This window comes from Zonotrichia leucophrys, chromosome 3 (assembly GCF_028769735.1).
Source record: "Zonotrichia leucophrys gambelii isolate GWCS_2022_RI chromosome 3, RI_Zleu_2.0, whole genome shotgun sequence".
Classification (NCBI taxonomy): Eukaryota; Metazoa; Chordata; class Aves; order Passeriformes; family Passerellidae; genus Zonotrichia; species Zonotrichia leucophrys.
In genome coordinates, this window is record NC_088172.1 from 91,156,016 (window position 1) to 91,176,926 (window position 20,911).

At 38.9% G+C, this 20,911-nt stretch overlaps 1 protein-coding gene across 2 annotated transcripts in view; it reads right to left on the reverse strand.

Moving 5' to 3' along the window:
- Positions 1–20,911, reverse strand: part of AFTPH (aftiphilin) — a 42,448-nt gene that overhangs the window by 15,205 nt on the left and 6,332 nt on the right. For both annotated transcript variants that reach the window (XM_064709236.1, XM_064709235.1), the window contains exons 2-6: positions 16,424–18,203; positions 6,657–6,808; positions 6,005–6,131; positions 5,629–5,685; positions 3,931–4,053 (exon numbers count right to left, since the gene is read on the reverse strand). In XM_064709236.1, coding sequence (XP_064565306.1) covers positions 3,931–4,053; positions 5,629–5,685; positions 6,005–6,131; positions 6,657–6,808; positions 16,424–18,193 — 2,229 coding nt within the window. In that variant the 5' untranslated portion in view covers positions 18,194–18,203. The remainder of the gene's footprint in view (positions 1–3,930; positions 4,054–5,628; positions 5,686–6,004; positions 6,132–6,656; positions 6,809–16,423; positions 18,204–20,911) is intronic.

Consider the following 20,911-nt stretch of genomic DNA (forward strand, 5'->3'; position numbering starts at 1 on the left):
TTTTGCTGTCTTAAAGTTGGGCAAAAAGAATAAAAGGACTTGTAATACAAATATAATGTCAATATTCAGATGGATCCCAAAAATGAGCATCATACACATTCCAGAAAAAGCTTTACATGCAAGTAATTCATACATTTCCTTGTGTGTATTCATTGGCAAAATTTTATCAGTTCTGAAAACTGCTCTATTCAGACAACCCCTTTACACAGCTGTCACATCTGAGAGAACAGCAAGTTCTGCAGCATCTCTTACCTGCAAATCTTTCTTCCTTACTCTGTCAACAAAGCCACACACACTCTCACACTCTTGGATCTTTCTCACACGTATAACTGGAGAGCAGTCCCTGATGGAGCCTTTGGCTGGTGGCCAATAATATGGTAGTTTGCATCTGTCATTGTTAGAAGTCCTGATGGTCTCTTATGTAATTAAAAGTGTTTTTAGAGACTGTCACCCCATGGGGTTTAATTAAGGTTCAGTCCCTAATAGCCACCAAGTGTAAGATGTACATTTCTATTATAACCTGATCCCTAATTCAGTGGCTTACATGCAAGCAGATGTGCTGTAATGGGCACCTGCAGAAAAGAAGCACTGGTAATTTTCTTCTACAAAGGTCTGGGTCACTGCAGATTTTTATTCCAATATAAAACTTACTAAGTAAAACTTGGCAGGTAACCCTACAAAAGAAACAGTCCCAAACAGAGAGGAGAAGAGAAGAGAATGCTTTGAAGCAATCGCAGAAGAGCAGAAATATCTGGACAACTTTCTTCAAAATATCCAAAGAGAAGCAGATAAATAAACTTTAAAACAACATTAACCAGAAAACAGTATCAAACCAAGAGAAAGCAGTCATCACTAAGTCCAGACAGCAACCCTTTAACACAAACACTGGAATGTAATTTGCATGCACTGCCTGAAGACTTGGCTGTGATTTAGAAGCCCACTAGAGCTGCACAAAAAAGAAGACACCTGTCTTGGGTCTCACAATCAAAGGGTGCCTATTTCACCAGCCACTCCTTACACCTGATGTGCCTTGGCAAAGCCTTTTACTTCAGCCCTGTGAAGTTCTTTGAGATACCATGCTTAGATCAAGGCAACAGTAATCAGGGGATTATTTCATATTCTGTTTACTGCCTTACAGTTATAAGCACAGAGGAACTGAGAAATAAACCCCTCAATTGTCAAGATAAACAACAGATCAAAGAAGAATTTAGATTCCACCTTCAAATATAAAAGAGAATGACTCTACAAAAATCATCTTTATACAACAAACTAATGCGACAATCCAGTGACTTGCTTGAGAACTCAATTTCAAAACCCTTGTCCTTATAGCTTAAATGGCTCAGATGGAAATTTGTCCACTCTATTTCCCCAGCCTAACTCAGTGAGACCTGCTGGAGGGAATGAAGGCAAAACATTCAGATTTTATGCCATTACTAGGAAGAAACATTGCAGCTCATTCATTAGTTCTAAAGTTCTCAATTTTAAATCTCTGCATGGCTTTGTCTGTTTGCCTACAACAAAACCATTTAGGAGGCATTCCTGTTTCTACCAGTGTCCTTTCCAGCATTCCTTTTGCCTCATCAGTCTTCCAAAGTCTTATTCCCTTAGCAGGAAGTCATACACACAGATGCACAGACACTGATCTGTATACAAGTGCCATAAATGCCAGCCCTCAGAGGGGAACTTTTCCCTGAGCAAAGAACATGAATCTATCAACCAGAGCCTCTCCTTCCAAAGAGAATGTCAATATTCTGAAGTTTGTGAAAATATAGATAAATCTTCATTCTGAAAATGGAGGAATTTAGAAGTTTAACTAAATAATTACACATTAACCAGGTACACTAAAGAGATACTTGAATTGCTGCACCTAAATAACTTGCACTTAGAATAAGAAGTTTCAGACTAAGAATAATTTCAGAATATGAAGTTTCAGAGTCCACTAATACACTGCCTGTATTTCTACTGAATAGTTTAACAATGTTTCTAGCATAGCTCCTAATGAAATGTTTGGGCACATCATCTTATTACCACAACAATCTGGAATATTCTGAAAGAGCCATTTGTACAATGTGACGTGAAACTGGATTTTCCCCAAAGCAAACAGAAGCCATCAATCATTGACAGAAGATGAGACCAAGAAAGAAAGGAGGTCTTTGAGGTGGAGAATTGATTGTTCATGCCCTGAAACTTTCAGAATGTCATCTAACTGTAGCCTCCTAGAATTCTGAATGGTTACAATCTCTAACCCATTTCTTCCCCAAAAAGCTTATTTTAGTGTTTGTCTTTTTGAAAAAGCCAAACTAATGCCAACAGTGCAGACAGACAGCACAGAAGCTTCTCAGATGTATGGACCACAACTACTGAACAGAGATGGCCTTATCAGAACAAGCTGTAGGTCAAGATTATCCCACTGTGACAAGTAATGGGAAATTCTGTAGCAGGAATTCATAATTACAGAAAAAGAGAGACTTTGGTAAGTAGAGGTTCTTATTTTCAGCACTATGACTGTCATGCAACTGAGAAAATGGCACTTGTCAGAGATGCTGTTACTTCAGGCTCTCCCAGCTCTCTACACTGTTTAGTGTATGGCTTCATTTATGTTTCCTCCTCTGTAAAAAAGGGTACTTTGAATGCTGCAAAAAGACTGTGAAATGTTCCTACTTTCTTACCACACAGTAGATTTCTTCAGGTCAGACTGCTTGCACTAATCACTGTTGTTACCTTTCCTTATATCCACTTCAGCTGCTCAGTTCCACTGCATAGGAGGAGCAGCACAGGAAGCACCAAATGTGTATTGCTGTATAAAACAATGGGAGCTCTGAGCCCACTGACAAACTGCTGCTCAATAATGAAAAAGAATTCTCCTCTGCTACAAGCACATCACACTTAGAGCTCTGCAGTGTGGCAGAACAAGGACTGCAAGAACATCACTACAGTCACAAATACCTAGTGTTAAGGTTAAGTGTAGCCCAAGAATAATCCTTTCTGGAATGCCTTCAATCAGAAGTCACCAGCATAGCAGGTAACTGAAGATGTGGGGTGGATTAAACAAGACCTGCACTAAGGAGGGACACGGCTGAGTCTCTGAATATGTACTGAGCATCACTGTAATGACACTGAAAATGAAGTATCTCTGCATATCCCATTAGCTTGTTGACAACCACACACATTGAAACATGCATGGCATTCAAGTGCTCTTCTAATATCCTTACATCAAAACAACAGCAACAAAGAACTCATGAAATTCAAAAGCTCACTCTCAAACTCCTCTGAATTAATTTTGTATCAGACTTTAAAGATAGAGAAGCCAGCAAAGCAACTGTGTGTAACAGATAATTCAATAAATCTGGCACAAAGGGCCAAGAGAATTCACACAATCAAAAAGTCAGACATGTATGCTTGTAATGACCACACCAAAGATCTCTCTTGGGGCAGCTGGGCTGCTTTGCATGACACTCTGAAGAAGAAAGAAAGGGCAAAAGGAAATTAACGTGAACAGTGTAAATGTAAATAGGATCATTCAGAAAACTGAGTGCTAACCAACATGCAGAACAGCCTCCAACAATGAGCTCCAGAATAAGCAAAGATGAAGAACCCTAGCCAGAGGTCAGATGAGTCTGAAATTACATACAAAATCTGTCTACCTGCCCAGTGCCTTTGAGAGCAAACTGCTGTGTAACAGTAAGGATCATCAGGACTCTGAAATGGTGGCCACCAACTGCTACAGCCTCCTCACAGGGACTCCCAGTCACACATGAAAAGCAGATCCAAGAGCAGGACTTCAATCTGGCACAACCAACAGCTGCCTTTTACATATAGGTGTCTTTGAATACACCATCCAGATATTTTAAACATAAAGATACAATGCACCCCACTATTTCCCTCATTCTTTCTTTGCCTCTGCTCTTCCTTCTCTCCCTGTTTTTTTACCTGGAACTGATCAGATGCACATGTGTTCATCTCTGGTGATACAGGAGGTGTCTGTCCTATTGAAGCTATTTTTTCTGCTGCAGATATTGGTTTCAAAGGTTCCTTGGTAGGTTCTAACATACCCTGAATAAACAAACAATAAACAAATAAATAAATAATCTGATTTTTAAAAATGACTTGCACACACAGACACACACATTTACAGACATTTCAAGAACTGCAGATGCCAAAAACCAGAACACACTACTAGGTAGAACTACCCCCAACTAAGGGCTTGGGGGTACCATGTATCTCTAGGACACTTTCACTGTGTTGAGATGGAGCAGGGGAAAATGAAAATCATTGTGGGTCCTTAGGCCTAAGAAACATTTTAGAGCTAGTAACAAAAATCCAACTGTTGAGCTGGAGCTTGCTTTCAAATTTCAGTGAGGTAATTTAAGCTGGAGAAAACAGTTACTTGATAAGGTGATGTCTTCTCCTCCCAACTGTGTGTAGACTATTCCAGAAATATCAAATGACCCATCACAAAAGTACAACTGCATTCATTCCATTTCAACAATTAAGTAATCCAAAAGAAACAAACCAAATTATCAGTTTTCAGAATGATGCCAAGAATGATAATTACTGAGATGGCAATAAATGCATTAAGAAGCATTAAGAAAATAAACTCATATTTTAATTTTAAGTAAACATTTAAAATATAGATAGTATTATGAAAAATGTCTGAAATCTGATCTTGAAAAAAATATAGGGAGAGAAGATCTACAGAAAGCCCAAAGTTTGCACTGAGACATGCCAACCACCTGAGAAAAATGAGAAACCTCCAAACAAAAGCATGGGATTTGCAACTACAGCATTTTAAACAATTTTCAGAAAGTCACTTGCCAAGATCAACTGTCTCACAAATGTTTCTACACTTTATTAGGGCAGCTTTGAATTTACCCACTAGTTCAATAATTTCTTTTGGACACCAGAGAAACACAGAAAGCAATGTGGAAACAGAAAGCAACAAGCCACTTTACTCCTACTCCTGCTGCTATCCAGCTTATTGTGTGCAAAAATATTAAAAAAATTTAGGAGACAATTATCAGCAACAACAATCTGCTGCAAAAAATAACTGCATGTGTTGCAAACATAGTCCTGCTCACAAACAGGAAGAAAAAAGCAATATTTCAGAGTTGTTTTAACTACCTGTATCAGAATACCATGTTAACATGCAAAGAAGCACACAAGCTGACCTTGATGCATCAGAAAACTGTAGAAGTCACTCTATAAAATTAACCTACATAATTAAATCAGTCTAATATAAACCAAAGAAAACTAATTTTTTACTGCTTCATTTGTGGATGATCATATGAAAACATAGGTGTGTTTGTCTGTATATATATATATACACACATGCTCTGTTTTTTGAGAAAAAAAGAGCATTTATTCTGCTCAGACCAGCAAAAATCACAACCCTTATCTTCTCCTTGTTTTTACCAAATATTTCTTTCCCTTAAAATCAAGTATCTGCTTGCACACATAATGAAAATTATTTATTTGGTAATTCTTTTCTAGCATTTCTACTGATGCCTAAGCCATAACTGTACTCACAAAAATATCTTTCAGCACACTTGGTGTTTAATGTCATTTAATATACCTCATTATATGATGTTGCTGGAATTATAACAAAAAATAATACTAAAAAAAGCTTACCAGTCCTGCTGCATACATGGGTACTATAACAGGCTGCTTCTTGTTGCCTGTAAAGAGCTGATAAAACAACAAAGAATTTACTTAAGAGTTTCTTCTATGTCAGTGATGGAAATGTTTTTCAATGCTACATAACTTGAATAAGGTTAGTATCACAGAATAAATGCTATGTTAATTATAACACAATGGTTAAAAACTAATTTTTGCAACTTTTGACATTAATAGGGCTTGTAAAATGTTGCCAGGTGGTCTGTCATGAACACCCATGTCCTGTGCAACTATGCAATTAGGAGAAGGCATTCACACAGAACACCTCCACCTGATTCTACATATAAAGCAGCTTCCTTATTTAAAAAGGCAGTTTTGCTGGCAGACTCACAATATTTCTTGTGTCAATTCCCAGGGAGCACAGAAGCTTTTTGTTGCTGTGGGAGCCACCCCACTGGTATCTCAGTCCATATGCATCGTGGATGTCCTGCAGCTCTGTCCACACGTCCATCAGTTCCCTGCACAACCCATCATAAATCAAGTTATCATTCAGAAATACAGCTTAGCAGCCTCCAATACTTATTTTGTTTTTTAATGCAAGTGACTTATTATACATTCCAATTAAATTTATGCCCAAGCACAATACCCAGGGGAACTAAAACTGCAGTGTTCTCAGAGCAATTATAGTTCAGACTTCTTACTGGAAAATGATGTCCATGGCAGGCAGGACAAAGCCTGCTAAGACTTCATCATTACATGAATAAATACAGTAGTACAGTAAATAAATACAGTAATTTATAGCAAGTGTAACTAATAAGACATATTTGGTTAATTCAGAGACATAATTGAAAAGAAGATGATAGGCGGCTGAGTTGCTAAGTGAAGTACTCCTGGTGTATGTAGTCACTGAAAACAAGAATTCTGAGAGATAGCTGATTTTCACTCGATGGCTTCTCAAAATACTTGAAGCAAACACCTCATTTTAAATTACTGCCATATGTGTTTCAAGTTCATCTTATATTTGTTGCACTGTGGTTTCTTACCCAGTACTTCCTAAGGTCTCCTCAGTTGTTATCTGCTTTTCACCTGCTTCCAGCAAATGATTCAAGGAACTTATTTCTTCTTCAATTTCAGCAACAGGAATGGAAGGAAAACAGACTTCAAATATTCGTTCCAGACGACTTAGCAATGTTGCCTATACCAAAGAGAAAATATTTATGTCAAGTTTTGCTAACTGTTACAAAGATAAGTCCAATATTACAGCAAGATGGAAAACAACTTATAGCTAACACAAGATTTCACTTACCACAAAATATTAACTGCCAGAGGACCACAAGACTCTTTAAACACCAAATACAGGCTAGGATCCTGTACATTTACTGTTTGCCCTCTGCAAAGTGAGTTCTAACAGAAGTGTCCAAAGTCACTCTGGTAGAAATTACCAGAAAGTGCACACAACAAGATTTAGGCTATATAAGGACAATGTCTCAGCAATATAAACAGCATATATTGGAAATAATGATTTCCAGACATTTTAACTCCAAAGCATGCACTGGGCCTTGGCAGATGGATCTAACATGAAAAACAAAACAAAAGTCAAACAATCTCCTGCCCTCACAAAACCAAAAAAATCCCTCTGTTTTTTCTGACAAGCATAGGATGCTTTCTTCTTTTCAAGTTCTTCCCTTACATTTCTCTTTTCTCTTTAGTATGTCCATATAGACAGGATTTCAGCTTCTTGTACCTCTGTTAACTGGTCTTGGACATCAGATGTACTAATGATATGGAATTTTTTTTTCAACCCATTAAAAACAGGTAAACAACAAGCTTTTAATATTTAGTAAAATATCAATTTCAATAGTATTTTTTGCAAGATATGCTTGTAAAAATGAAAATAAAGCCTTTTTTAATGTACTCATTTTTGCCAGAAATACATGAATCTCTTTTCTTGCTAAGGAAAGGAGACACAAGCCTGGCATTCAGTGGAGTGTTTCCATCTTTCTAGTTTAGTGTTCCTCAACAACCACTTTCCCAGTGCTCTGCTGCAACACACACAGGGCAGCATCCAGCAGCTCCAGCACCTGCTTTTCTACTGGGGAAATGGAAAAGAAACAGAGTAGGCAGAAATCCCAGGAGCATCCCACAGCATGTGCTGTTTTAGCTGTGCCAGCAGAGCCCTCCTGTGGAGATGCAGCATATTCCAGCAACAATGTTCAATTTACACACATAGGCCTCAAAACAGAGGGGTTTTGTTACAACTGAGATGATTTAAAGTTCAAAAAAGCAAGGCTGTAGGAGGAAGTTACCTATTTTAGTTAGGCCAATCGATACAACTGGGACAAACCTTCATGCAGCAAAATATCTGCTTCACAATTCCAATAATTCTCTGCAACATTTCTTATTTGAACTTTTAGCTGAAAATTTGCCTTGTCTCTCATCTCAGCTAAGCAACTCACTGACCATGTACATCAGCAAACATAACAGAGGTAAACATGTTATCAGAATATCTGGATTCTGTGTTGGAGTTGGGAGGATGAGTCAGGAACTGGGATGGAGTCTGTCCAGACTATTCTGTCTGTTCAGCCTCTAACTGCAAAAAACAGGAAAATGAACTGGCTTAGAGCATCAGCTCTTCAGTTTTACTGCCTGGGAAAGAAATGCCTGAGAGGGACAGCCACCAGGTACACTTGCAAACCATAATGTAAAAATGTGCAAAGATCTAAACTCGGAGCATACCTGACTCAACCCCCTCCCCCCGCTTTTTTTTTTTCCTTTTCTTTTCTTCTTCATTACCTCTCTGGTAAATTCTGACCATAATGAGCCATGTTCTACAGTAAATATTTCTTCTTTTAATCATCTCTCAATGCTCAGTCATTCTGGCCATACACAAAGTTGCAATACTTGTAGGCTGTTTCCTGTTTGTTAACCAGAACTAAGACACCACCTTACATTTTTAGGAAGTAAAACTAAACACTATTCCAGATTCTAGCTTAATGCTTTAACACACTAAAGCACACTCTGCTTCAATTTTAAACCTTAACTTTGCCTACAATATATCACTTCCCCTTATCTTGCATTAACAGGTGATGCTTACTTCATTTCTGTAATACAGCAAGAGTACAAATCCCCAGGGAAAAGCAAGAGGCAGATGAATGGCATTGGATCACAGAGACAGCAAGGCATCACATTTCTTTAAAAGGATCAACATTTGAGAACATGCTAGTGACTAAAAATATGCTTGCTTAGGTAATGAAAGAACTAACAGAACATCTCTAAGAACCAAGCAGAATCTCAATCAGTGTCACATTTCAAATTTGAGTTTAAGAATTGTGCCAAAATTTCAGGAACAGTTTAACTACAGCATTCTTTACACTTCCTGTCATCTTTTCTAAATTCCCAGCGATGCTTAGCCCTTATTTCTATATGACAAAGAATGGTTTCCATAGCAAAGCAGAATAATTAATTCTGTATGTGCAAATGGACAAAGGGATGAGTGCACAAACACACATCTCCACACAGTGGCAATGGAAGCAGCTGGACTCGGTTTTGTAATGAAATTACAAAGCAACTGAACTTGTTTTGGTGATGAAATCCTGTGGTCACAGCTTCCAGGTATTAAGGGCATCACCAAGATTTTAAAGCTGGTGTAAATGTCCACCTCCTACAAACTCGAATCTATTGTTGCATAAATCAGACTGCAAGAAAATACTGTGCATGACCAGAAGTAATGTCACATCTGCCTTTCTGGAAAAAAACAGGCAGAAACCAATAATTTTTATCCACTTCTCATGTCACCAAAAGTATCTGATACATGATTGTTCTCCATGGCCATTCAAGAAGAATAATTCTTGAAGGCATTTACAGAAGATGTGAAAAGGCTACAGCTGCCATTAAACATTAGCTGTGATTCTCCAAACAGCTGATAAATAGATAAGTAAATTTATTTATTAATAAATTTAAAGACTCATAGTTTTTGTAAATGCATTTTAGCAGACACTTAAGACGTGGTAATCACCACCAAACCAAAGAAAGTATCAGAGATGCTTTTTAAAAATAAGCATAACCACAAGATTAGAATTTATCTCTGTGGCAATTAAACAGGGGTCAAGATCCATCCCTCAGAGCTGAAAGCCCAAAGCACTTGGTTTACACAATTTGTTTTTTCTTCTTCTCCACCACAAGGTCACAGAATCCAAGAACTCTTTCAACACAGCAATTCTTCACTGACCACCCAGCACACCAAATCCTCCCCAGGTGCCCCCACATGAACCCAACAGTGACAGGGCACTGCCTTTCTTCAGAGCTATCAAAAGGGGAGCTAATAAAATTTGCCATAAAAACAACACACTTGAGCCCCACTACAGAAACAGCGGACACAAATGGCAGTTTTCACCAGGTAACTGCTGTAAGGCTTCTGTGGGTAACGTTTAGGGCAACTCTCTGTGCAAGAGTGGAAAAAAGCCAGTCTTGCTTCTTTCTTTCCATGGTTCTGGTCCCATCTAAGCTGTGGAGCAGACACAAGAACTCACCCAGGTGAGCTCCCTTTCAAGGAGTGGAGCGGCACTTTGTCCTTCCACCCTCTCCCCTTTCCACTGGGGGGCACAGCCCCATTTTTAACACAAGCCCTTATCTTCCCTTAGGAAATCTCTGATATCCCACAGCCTCTCTGCTCTGGCAGCCTCCAGAGGTGCTTTAAGAAGGGAAGAGTCAAACACAGAGGCATGCCTTCAACCCTCCTCATCCTGCTGCCAGAGGAAGCACCACAAACTCCGGGCTCTTTGCCTCTACCAAACACAACACTGGAAGATCTAAGAATAAATAAAACCAGTGTAATAGTTAAATTGTTGAGCATGTTTAGATATTCAAGCTTTTGTGAAAAGTAATAAAAGAAAAAAGATATTAAAGGAGATGGAACTGAGCCTATGAAAGATCAAAAATGCTAAACATATAAAGTAGGAAAGGAATAAAGTCCATATGGACATGACTGGCTTCTGGTTGGAACTCAGAAGCTGAATGAAAGCTCTCAAAAAATGACAGAACAAAGCTCAGGGACCAAGAAAAGAAAATTATTAACCACTGAGATTTTATTTAACTTAAATCATGAACTCACTGTTCTGCAGAGTGCCTAGCACAGCTTTTTATGACTATTTTAATAAAATAAAGGTTAAATAAGAAGCTCCCTTTGCTGGGTTTTTTAACAACTAAACCACATTTTCCAGCAACACATTTGCCTGTTAAAAGCTAAGTAGCCATTTACTCTTCTTCCTTGACCATGTGTGTACATGTACATGGGCTGGGTGTATTTGGGGTTTTTGTTTGGACAGTTTTATTGATGTTCTTGGAGTATTCTGGGGGGGTCGGTTTGGGGATTTTGTAAGAGCTAAACTTCATGACCATATAGGACACAAGGGAGCTGAAGAACCAATTTCAATGGATGTAACTCCCCATGGGGAACACACCAATCAACTTCCTCAAAATGTTCTGGACTCAAGCATTAAACAAAGCTAAATGGTTAACTAAAACCCCACAAGCAAATGAACAAATCCCTAAGTTCTCAATTGAATGGGGATGGTTTTTTCTTTGAAACAGTTTATGGACTGTTTAAACTATGAACCCATTTCCTTTTCACACAGCAACAATTTCTTTCTTTGAGGAGGCAACACCTCCTCAGAAGCAACAGGAGAACAGCTGCAGGCAGAAAAACTCCTGAGTAAAGTGAAGCAAAGCTTACAAAGAAAACTGGTTTAACTTCTCATGTTTCAAATGTGATGGCTTGTCTTCATCCCCACTTTAAAAGCTGGTTAGTATAAGGTAGTGCCATAAATTTCTTAGATGTAAAAAACTGAATTGAAATAGGTGCTTTTATTTACACGGGAAATTTACAATGGAAACACTATTCCTAAACTGAGATTTGCAAATCAGAAAGAGGATGCCACAAGAGCTAAAAAAAAACCTTCATCAACATAAAATGAGGATTCAAGATTTTTTTTAAACAATAATTTAAAGAATTAAAGAAGGCAATGTTAGTCCTAAATATCCCAAACCCATTTTAAAAGTGTAAATATAAAAGTTTTGAGCTCAGCTGCAAAGCAAATCTGAAAATGTAGTGGCTTAAGGGGAAAAAAAAGTTAAGACTTCTCTGCTCTTTTTACTGCTTGATCTGAGTGTTAGAAACTGCAGGGAAGTTCAGGCTAGAAATATGAAGCTGTCTCTCTCCTTCCTGCTGGAAGCTTCACCATTTATTCTCCCTCAGCTGAAGAATGCATCAAATATTGCATCTTCCATGCAAGCAAAGTCCAGTTTAACAGTTATTTATTGTGAGCACATAAAACTCAGTGACCATTCCAGTTTGTCACGTTGTTGTTACCTACTGGTGTTATACTAACTTTTCAGTCAGACTGCGAGAGGAAGTACAGCAGATGATACTTGCGTGTACAAAATGGAAAATAATTTTGTCCATAAATAGTAATGTTAAAACAACCCTCTCTCAAACTATTTTCTTTTGCAAGATTCCCCTCAGCCAGTCTGAAAACCAGCAATTACTGGCTACTTTTAATAGTGTGATTTTTACTGTTATACAGCTGCAAATACTTCAGAACTGTGCTGTGGACTTAAAACCCCCAAACCTTTCCAAAAGGGTATGTTTACATAAGTAGCCAGTACTATTTTAATTTACCTTACTGAACTGAGGGGCTGAAGTCTTTATGGTCATAATTACTTTTCTCCAAAAGGATGCTCATTGCCCAAGACAGAGTACACTCCAAATGACAGTGATCCAGGGCTTTCTTTGTCTGGGTGCCTATTCATGGCTCAGTAACTGTGCCTCGCCCACACTGATTAATCCAAAGAGGCAGAGCCTGCACAGGCTCTCTAATAAGTGGAGAACCTTAAAACCCACTTGGAGGACTGTTCACCTTTTCCTTCACCCCTTGCCAGGATTTGTTAAGTCTCAGGTAAGATCTGGCCTTCCAACCAAGCCCTTCTTTAGCTCCTATTGCTCTGGAGGTGCCCATGCTCCTTGCACACAGGCAGGCACAGCCATATTCCCCACCCACATGATTACCATGGATTATTACTGCTCTTGTGCCTCACTGCTGAATCCTATATATATATATATATATATATACACACATATATATTCTTAATGCAGCAGAGTAACCCCCTCAGCTGACTAATGCTCAGCATTATCTCATGGAAAAAGCTGCCCTACAAGCCTTATATTCATCATAAACAAAACCTGGTAGTGTGCAATGAGATTTCATAGAAAGGACTAATGCTTGTGCAGATTTGCTCAAGACTTGTTGGATCAACCATTTCAGCCACAACTACATCCTGAACCTGTTACTGAACACAAAGGCACATCCCTAATGCAGAGTGCAGCCATACTGAAACCAGGCATTAGATCTTTTCAGCTGCAGACAAACTAAATGGATTAAGGTATATGCAGCATTAATATGGGTTCAGATGGTAGTTTGTGTGCACACCATGCCCTTCCTCCTCTCCCCTCCACACAAAACCACTGGTCAGCATGTTACAAATCCTGCACTGCAAATTGTGAGCAGAATTCAGAGAGCCTGAGACCAAAGGCAAGGAAGAAAAGACCATGATCTTTTTGCCACTACATGTGACTATATAAGGGAATTTTTGTGAACTTCCCACCTCTTAGTTTCATCCTTTATATTGTATATTTTCTAATAAAAACTGGATTAAGTAGTTGAATAGAAGCAAAGCCTATTTTTAATTAAAGATTATACCAAATCCACAGTCTTTAAACAGTTTGCCCATCATACATACATCGTGCAATCAAGACTGCATTCAGAAAGCACAATATTTTACTGCCATCTCCACATTCAGAATCTACAAACTAAGAAACAAAGGAAAATACACAGAGACCTTTTCAATGGAAACTTGAGCTACTGATAAATAACTTTGCTTTCATGCTGCATTCTGATGGATGAAAATTGCTGTATACATTATTTCCACATTTAAACAGCATTGCTGCTGGCTAAGTAGCCTTTTCAATTTTCTGCTTTTGCAAAGAATTCCATTAGGATCATTCTGTTTATAAACCATTCAGGATTCTTTCATCACCACATTACAGTGCCTCTCCCAGCCTCACCATCACTGATCAAGTGTATTCAGTATCTTGTAAACGATCCCAGCTCACCTTTAGCCTAAGCTGAGATCTCAATTTTCCCATCTATCTCAAGTGTCTAACACATGCACTGTTTGTACACAGCCTGCTCCCTTTGGGTTGCTACAGCAAATGCTTTTTAGATCTGCCAGCAACACATTGATGCACGTAATCCCCTCCTCCCTGTCCCTCTTTAGGTTGGGTAATAACAAACTTTGTTTTCTTCCCTCTCACCAGATTTATCTTGCCTGCCAGTATTTCTGCTTTTGCATCAAACAGCTGCAGAACCAAGTTTAATACCTGCCAAACAGAAGATTGGCAACTACTTTAAAATGCCATATTTTGTGATTTGACTCAGTGACAACCTCTTAAAAGACAGCAAGGGAGCTGATCAAAATCTGAGTTTAATTTTACTAAGCTTCTGCACTCAGAGTACCAGGGCTGTCTGCTGGCTCATGCTGACTCATTAGTTAACCTCTGTTTCTAGCAGCAATTTAGCAAACTGTGGCTCAATGGATTATAAACAGAGTAACTATTTAATTTTAAAACAAGGATTGTTTAATTAAAAAAAGTTTTAGTGGATCCCTCTGAAACTTCAAGCACTTACAAAGTAACTACTACCTTAAGAGTTAACTGAAAAAAAATGTAGCAATTGACATTGCAAGGCTAAGGAAACTATTGCAACAGAGAAAACACGTCCAGCTCAACTTCCTCTCCAGTTTATTTGTGTAAAACATTCTCTCAGCTGTACTTCCTCACTGGCAGAGGAAGGAGAACATCACTTCAGATCCAAACAGTCACAACTGACTGCAGCATAAAGAGAAGGAATGAAAAAACTTGAAGTCTTAAAATCTGATTTACAATTAGACTTCATGGTAGACTTTAAGTAAGGAACTTCCAATTTACTTGACTTTTGTTAAGGCAGGCTTGGGGAGGGAAAACTTAATTACAGAGGCTCTGAGGGTTCTGTTTATATAATATCTACATTCAGAAGTGTTTTCTATTGAAAATCGATCATAAAATCACAGAAAACTTTAAGTGAAAATAAATATTTGAAACCTTTAGGCTATCCCTTAATATTAATTAATTACAAGAAAAAAGGGATGATTTACTAGAATCATCTTCCCACCCCATTTCTTTCTCAGATTCTGGACAGTCTTTTAAGTGGCAAGAGAAACAACTGAGATTAATTGCAATAATCTTAGTATTCTCAAATGTTATGGGTGAATAGGTAGCAATAGATTTGTGCTTTCAGCTTAAGAAATGGACCAACACATTCAGGTGATAAAGCAAGGTCTGACACAGACACAAAAATCTGCCTGCAGGTTTACTCAGGAGCCTTTTCTTTGGCTTGTGAAATGTCTTTGAGGTTTGGAGTGTTAGTCACTGCACGGAACAGCAGGCAGGAAGAGCAAGGCATGAGGCTCACAGCTTTTAACGTGACAAGAAATCAGTGCTAAGTCCCAAAAGCTCCATTCCATTTGCTGATGCTGGCAGAGCTCCAGCTGGCACAACCTCCTGAAAAGCCATTTCACCTGTCACTGGTAGGAAATGGGAAGAGGCAGGGCTGTCACTGAGCAAGGCCCTGAAAGAAAGGACTTACCTCATTTCCTTTTATTGCCAGAGAAGATCCAAACCTTTCAGGCACATATTCCCACTAACATCCTTTACTGCTGGTGCTGCTGCATGCTTCAAAAGGACAGGGCAAACTCTAAACTACTCACATGGAATGACATGAATAAAAAGAAGCTTTGAAGAAAATTCTAAACTGAAATTCTTGTTCTGGATTTTGTAAAAGTATTACTAAATGCTTAACAAAAAAAGTCTTTGTAGGAATAGCCACAGATCTCAAAATGACTGTCAAAAAGGTTTAGGAAGTAACTAATTAGGAATTAATGAATATTTAGCAACAAAAGCAGAAAACATAGGAGAAGTGGTAAGAAATAAACCTATTTACTTCCCTCTCCTGGAAACTTCTAATTAGAAATAGCAGCAGCTTTAACAAATCACCAGTCCTCTGTGATGTTGCTAGAATGTGCAGCTCCCCACAATTAATACCTAACAGAGACTTATTTTTAAAGAACTTTTAAAGAGTTAACTTCCCAGGAGTTTGAATACCCAAGACAGAATTCCACAGCTTGTGTTTTATCATGCTGTCTGCTCTAAGTGAATTAGTACAACTACTTACAAATCAGATCATCACTTTTAATCAGGTTTTGAAAACATTGATAGAGAATGGTGATGGAAAATTTTGGGAACCAGTAATCCCAGCTTCTGGTCACATCACTATTTTACAAAAAGGCAACACAGTGCCTCTCCAAAAGGCAGTAAACAATGAAGCAAAAGGAAAAACTATCACAGGCTCTGAAATGTTCAGGTTGGCTTACTCCTTTGATCAATTTATGTAAATGATCACATGTAATCATCAAAACACATTCCTACAAGTTCCAGCACACCCTGCTCATTTGTCTGTGGGAAGTAACAGTGCTGCAAAGATCTGCAAGATCCAAACACAGCATAATGTTTCATGCCAGCCTGCCTCACAGAGCACATTAAATCTCTCCTGAAAGGCAAACAAGGACTATTCAAATATTTGTTGTACGCAGAAGCAGGAACCAGGAAGAACTGTATGCACAAGAGCAGAACAAGACTGAGGAAAACAAAGCAAACTGTTACCTGAACTGAAGGTGATAGCTCTTGCTTACTGATAGTCCCTTGGAAAGATGCTAGAGCAGCACTGTCAGTCTTGTGGAACACGGGGCCATCGCTCCTGGCAGACACATCTGTCCTATGTGACTGCCACGTCTCTTTTCTGTGATGAGATTCACCAGCCTGCTCGTCTCCAAAGGCAGCCCAAGAACAGCTGTCTTTTTGTTCATCTTCAAAAGCATTCCAGTCTGTGGCCTGGTCACAACCTGCTGAACTGAAGTCCGCAAAGTCATCCGAGTCCTGGAAAGCAACACTCTCATCTTGAGGTTTTGGCACCGAATCGAAGTCTCCAAATTCAGTATCGTCACCATTTTCTACCTCAGTAGTATGCTGGAAGTCTACCCCAGAAGTTTTACTGGTAGTATCACATTCTAAAGTGCCAGCAGCCTGATTTAGTTCAGCTTGGTCCAAACCTGCTGGCTGCTGACACACAGTACTCGTGTCCCTGAATTCACCAAACTCCTCGTCGGGTTCGCTGGCGTGTGCGGGCTGCTCAGGAGTTCTTTCTGAATCGAGAGCGTTTACTGAGCCTTCAGCATTCCTGAAGGTGGGAGATGCACTGCTGACTGAACCAAAGTCACCAAACACATCATCATGTTTGTCACTGCAAACTACAACTTCAGTGCTACTTCCACCATTCTTGAGATCTTCATCACCACCCAGTTCGTCTCCTGCAGGATCACAGCTGAGGCTTTGGATCTTATCAGCCTGGATGTCTGCTGCTTTTGAAGAATCCTCAGACCTACTAAAATCTTTGCCATTCTCTATGTGATGTTGTCTTCTCCTCCCACTGTGCTCTCCGTTCTCTGTAGTGCATATTGAACTTCCAGTTGTTTGAGACGTACTAGAAATTGCAAATTCCAGTGCTGAGGGACCCTGTTCACAACTAATTTCTGAAATGCAAAGCTCTTCTTCACTATGAGTTACTCTGTTTATTCTGTTGTTCTCCTGAATGCTCACTGAGTCTCTTTCACTAAGAACACTGCATATTGTAGGCTCTGCTCCCTCTAAATGGATTGGGGTTTTGTTTGAGAAGGTAGCAAAATCTGCAACATCTTCACCTGAGCTAGGTATTGAGTTCAAATTTTGCTCAGTACTATGGGTGCTAACAGTTTTCAGTCCCTTTGAGTCACCAATACTGTCTAGATCTTCTGTTCCCTGAGGATTTACAGGGTCTGATGCTGCAAATCCGTTTGTTAGAATCTCTAGACACGGAAGTTTCTCACCATTACAAGCATCTATTTGCTCATCCTGCCTCTCAACTGTTACACCAGTTCTAACCACATGAGAAGAAAAACCCTCTGATTTTCCAGTGTTGTCTCTTTGTTCCCCCCTTCTGTTTACATCTTCTAAAGCGGTACCTGAAGTTCTAAACTTAGATTTTTCTTTGATAGTACTAGTAGCTGACATATCAGAAAGCTCCTTAGGATGAGTAGGAAGCTCTGCAATGCAGTCTTTATCTTTACCATTTTTAACAGATGTGAAAGTTGCAATGCTAGCTACATTGTCAGAATAATCATGGAGTGGGATGAAATGATTTGTGGGTATAAACTCTTCCTTTGGATGACTGTAGTCCGCTGTATCAAAATCAGCAAAAGCTACACCAGCAGTGCTCACACCAGAAAATCCTCCAAACTCATCTTCATCATCATCATCAGCTCCATTGTCAAGTGGTGGAGGGGATGAGGAGTACATTCGAATAATGTCTGGTTCCATTGTTTGGTTCTGCTTCAACATTAATGTATTTCTGTGTGAGGGGAAAACAGAGCTATATTAGAACAGGGCTAGCTTTCATTTTCTTATATATTTCATTTTTACAGTTTCATGCCTCATTTTTAAAGTGTGTATATAGGTCAATATCTGTATTAGATATCAGAAAGAAACACTCCCCAAACCCATGTGTTTTACAGGTCACAAAGAATCTATTGGGACAGTTCAAGTCTCCTCTAAACTATGACATGATCAAATTGTCAGCAGACAGTGCTGAAATTATCATCTTGAGCTGTTGTGCAACACACTGGCACAACTAAATTCAGTTTAAACCCATCAGTTCTCTACCTCCCATCACCAGCAGTTCACAAAAGTGCCAGTGACCCTGGTCCATGATTTGCCACACTCCTTGTGTGCTCAGGTGTGTGACAGGCATTAAGCCACTGCATTGAGCAATGCCACAACAGCCATACACATAAGGGACCTTCATCACTGTCAAAGACTTCAAAAAGTGCTTCCATAAGCTCTGAAATGAAGGAGTGGAGGAAGGAACTGCTGCTAGAACCACTAGCTATGACCTGCTGCCCTGCTCTCTTTCTACCAAACCATGGGCTTCCCTTTGGTTGCCCTGTTCTCTAGATTTCCCACCCACAAGCCAACACACTGCCTCCATCTCTGCTGCCACCAGCCTGCATCTGTCTCAGGAACCAGCTGAGAAATGCCATCATGATGCCACCAGTAAAGCCTAGAGCCAAACACACTTCATCAAAACTTATTCTCAAAAAGAGAGCTGAGCACGATTATTCATAAAATATTTAACCACAAATCACTAAACCACAGGGGGAAAAGAAAAAAAAAAGAAAGTATTCCCATGGCCTAGATAGAAACAGATTAAGGACTTTCTCTGTCTTAACATTGCAAACCATTGCAGGAACAAGCCAGATATGGATGGAAAATTTTCTTTCCTAAAGAATGATCTTGACTTTTTCAATGCTGTGTGCAATTAATGAAACAATAACCACTAGTATGTATAAATTCACAGTTGTACACATCACTGAACTAGTCCATACCTTAAAACCCTTCAAAGAAGAGCTCACACCAATCTCTCTCCATTTCAAATGACACTTGACATGAATGAACTGTAATAACACTAAGCCTCACCTACAGAAAAAGAGTGGAAACAACCTACACATATTGGCAAATATTTGAACTTCTAACCACCAGAATAAGTGCAGACTTTACAACACTAGTTCTGCAACACAGATAAAACATGATCCTTATATCCAGTGCCTTTAGCAAACAACTTTGTAAAAGCACCTCAAGAGCAGCACACAAAGGGTAAAAAAGCAACAAATGGAGCTCTGCAGTTCTTCTCAAGCACACACCAAGCACTTGATATATTCCAGGAAACTGGCATTCTTGAGGTGACTAACATAAAATTTCTTTTTGAAAGGGTAGTTTGCAGTTACAAAAGTACACCATGCTTATCAGATGAAAGCATGAAGTAATTTGTAACATAACATGCAAACAGAAGAGAACTGCAAAGGAATTTTGTTTAGAATAAAGCCTAAGTTGTCAACAAGCTCCCACATAGGCTTACTCAGCACCAGCTGCTTAACAAGGTATTTGAGAGAAGAGCTTCACTCACTCTAAACTTCTGAACTTTCCCATTAAAAGAAAAATGTGTCCATATAGTTCATCAAAAACCATGTGTTTTAAGTCTTTTCAGATTTAGAGATTGGTTTTCACTGGAGTAATTTGAAATATCACATTCAGGTCTGTGTTACTAACTACACCACCTTACATTAGTGGATCTCATTTTGGCAAGATATCCCAAGAAAAATTCATATACTCCATCATAACAACCCTACCCATTTTTTGGTTGACCATTTACTGTATGACTATTTTAACCTCAGCCAAAAATAAATCCCAACAGAGTTGAGAACATCCTTGGAGGCAAGGATGATCTAAAATAACCCAAATATGCAGTTTCAGGAAACAAACTGAATAATGTGAGAGGAGCAAGCATCACAACCACAGGGAATTTACCCACAAGACTCCTTTTCTTTCCAGTTAACATAAAAAAGGGGAGACAAGAATAATAAGGATAAGCACAGGACAAAGATAACTGCATGGGAGCTGAAGCAGACAGCCAAAACCTAACTGAACATGTAGGAAGATGTCTGACTATTTAAAAACTTTCTCTCCTCTAACTTCTGACATAGAGCAGAAGAAACTTCCTTCAATTTTTCATTTCAAAGAACTTTTAAAACAACACAGGGACCATTTACAAAGCAGCAGTCCAGCAGCACAATGCTCCAGCTACATTTCAGTACCAGTTGCCAAAACAGGATCTGCAAGGAACATTAACTGTACACTTAAAAATTTGATCACAAGTTTGATAGCCTACTATGTGTTTAATCCACAAGAACCCACTGCTTAACCAACTGTATGGACTTCTGTATAATTATTTTTTAAATGTCAGGTATTTCCAGTTATGCTACTGCTGTATTTTAAAAGCCAAACACTGAGAGCTCCAAAATGTATGAATCTGCATTATAAATGAGTGTAAGGTTACAAATGACACAATTTAATTGTTGTTGACAGAACTCAAACTGTAAGAAAAGGAAAAAAGTCATAATGGTATTCCCCCTCCTCTTGACTAATCAGCGATAAATTTTTAAACTGGGCATAATCCCAATTCTCTTCACAATATAAAACAGCATGGGTATTTTATAGTCTTAA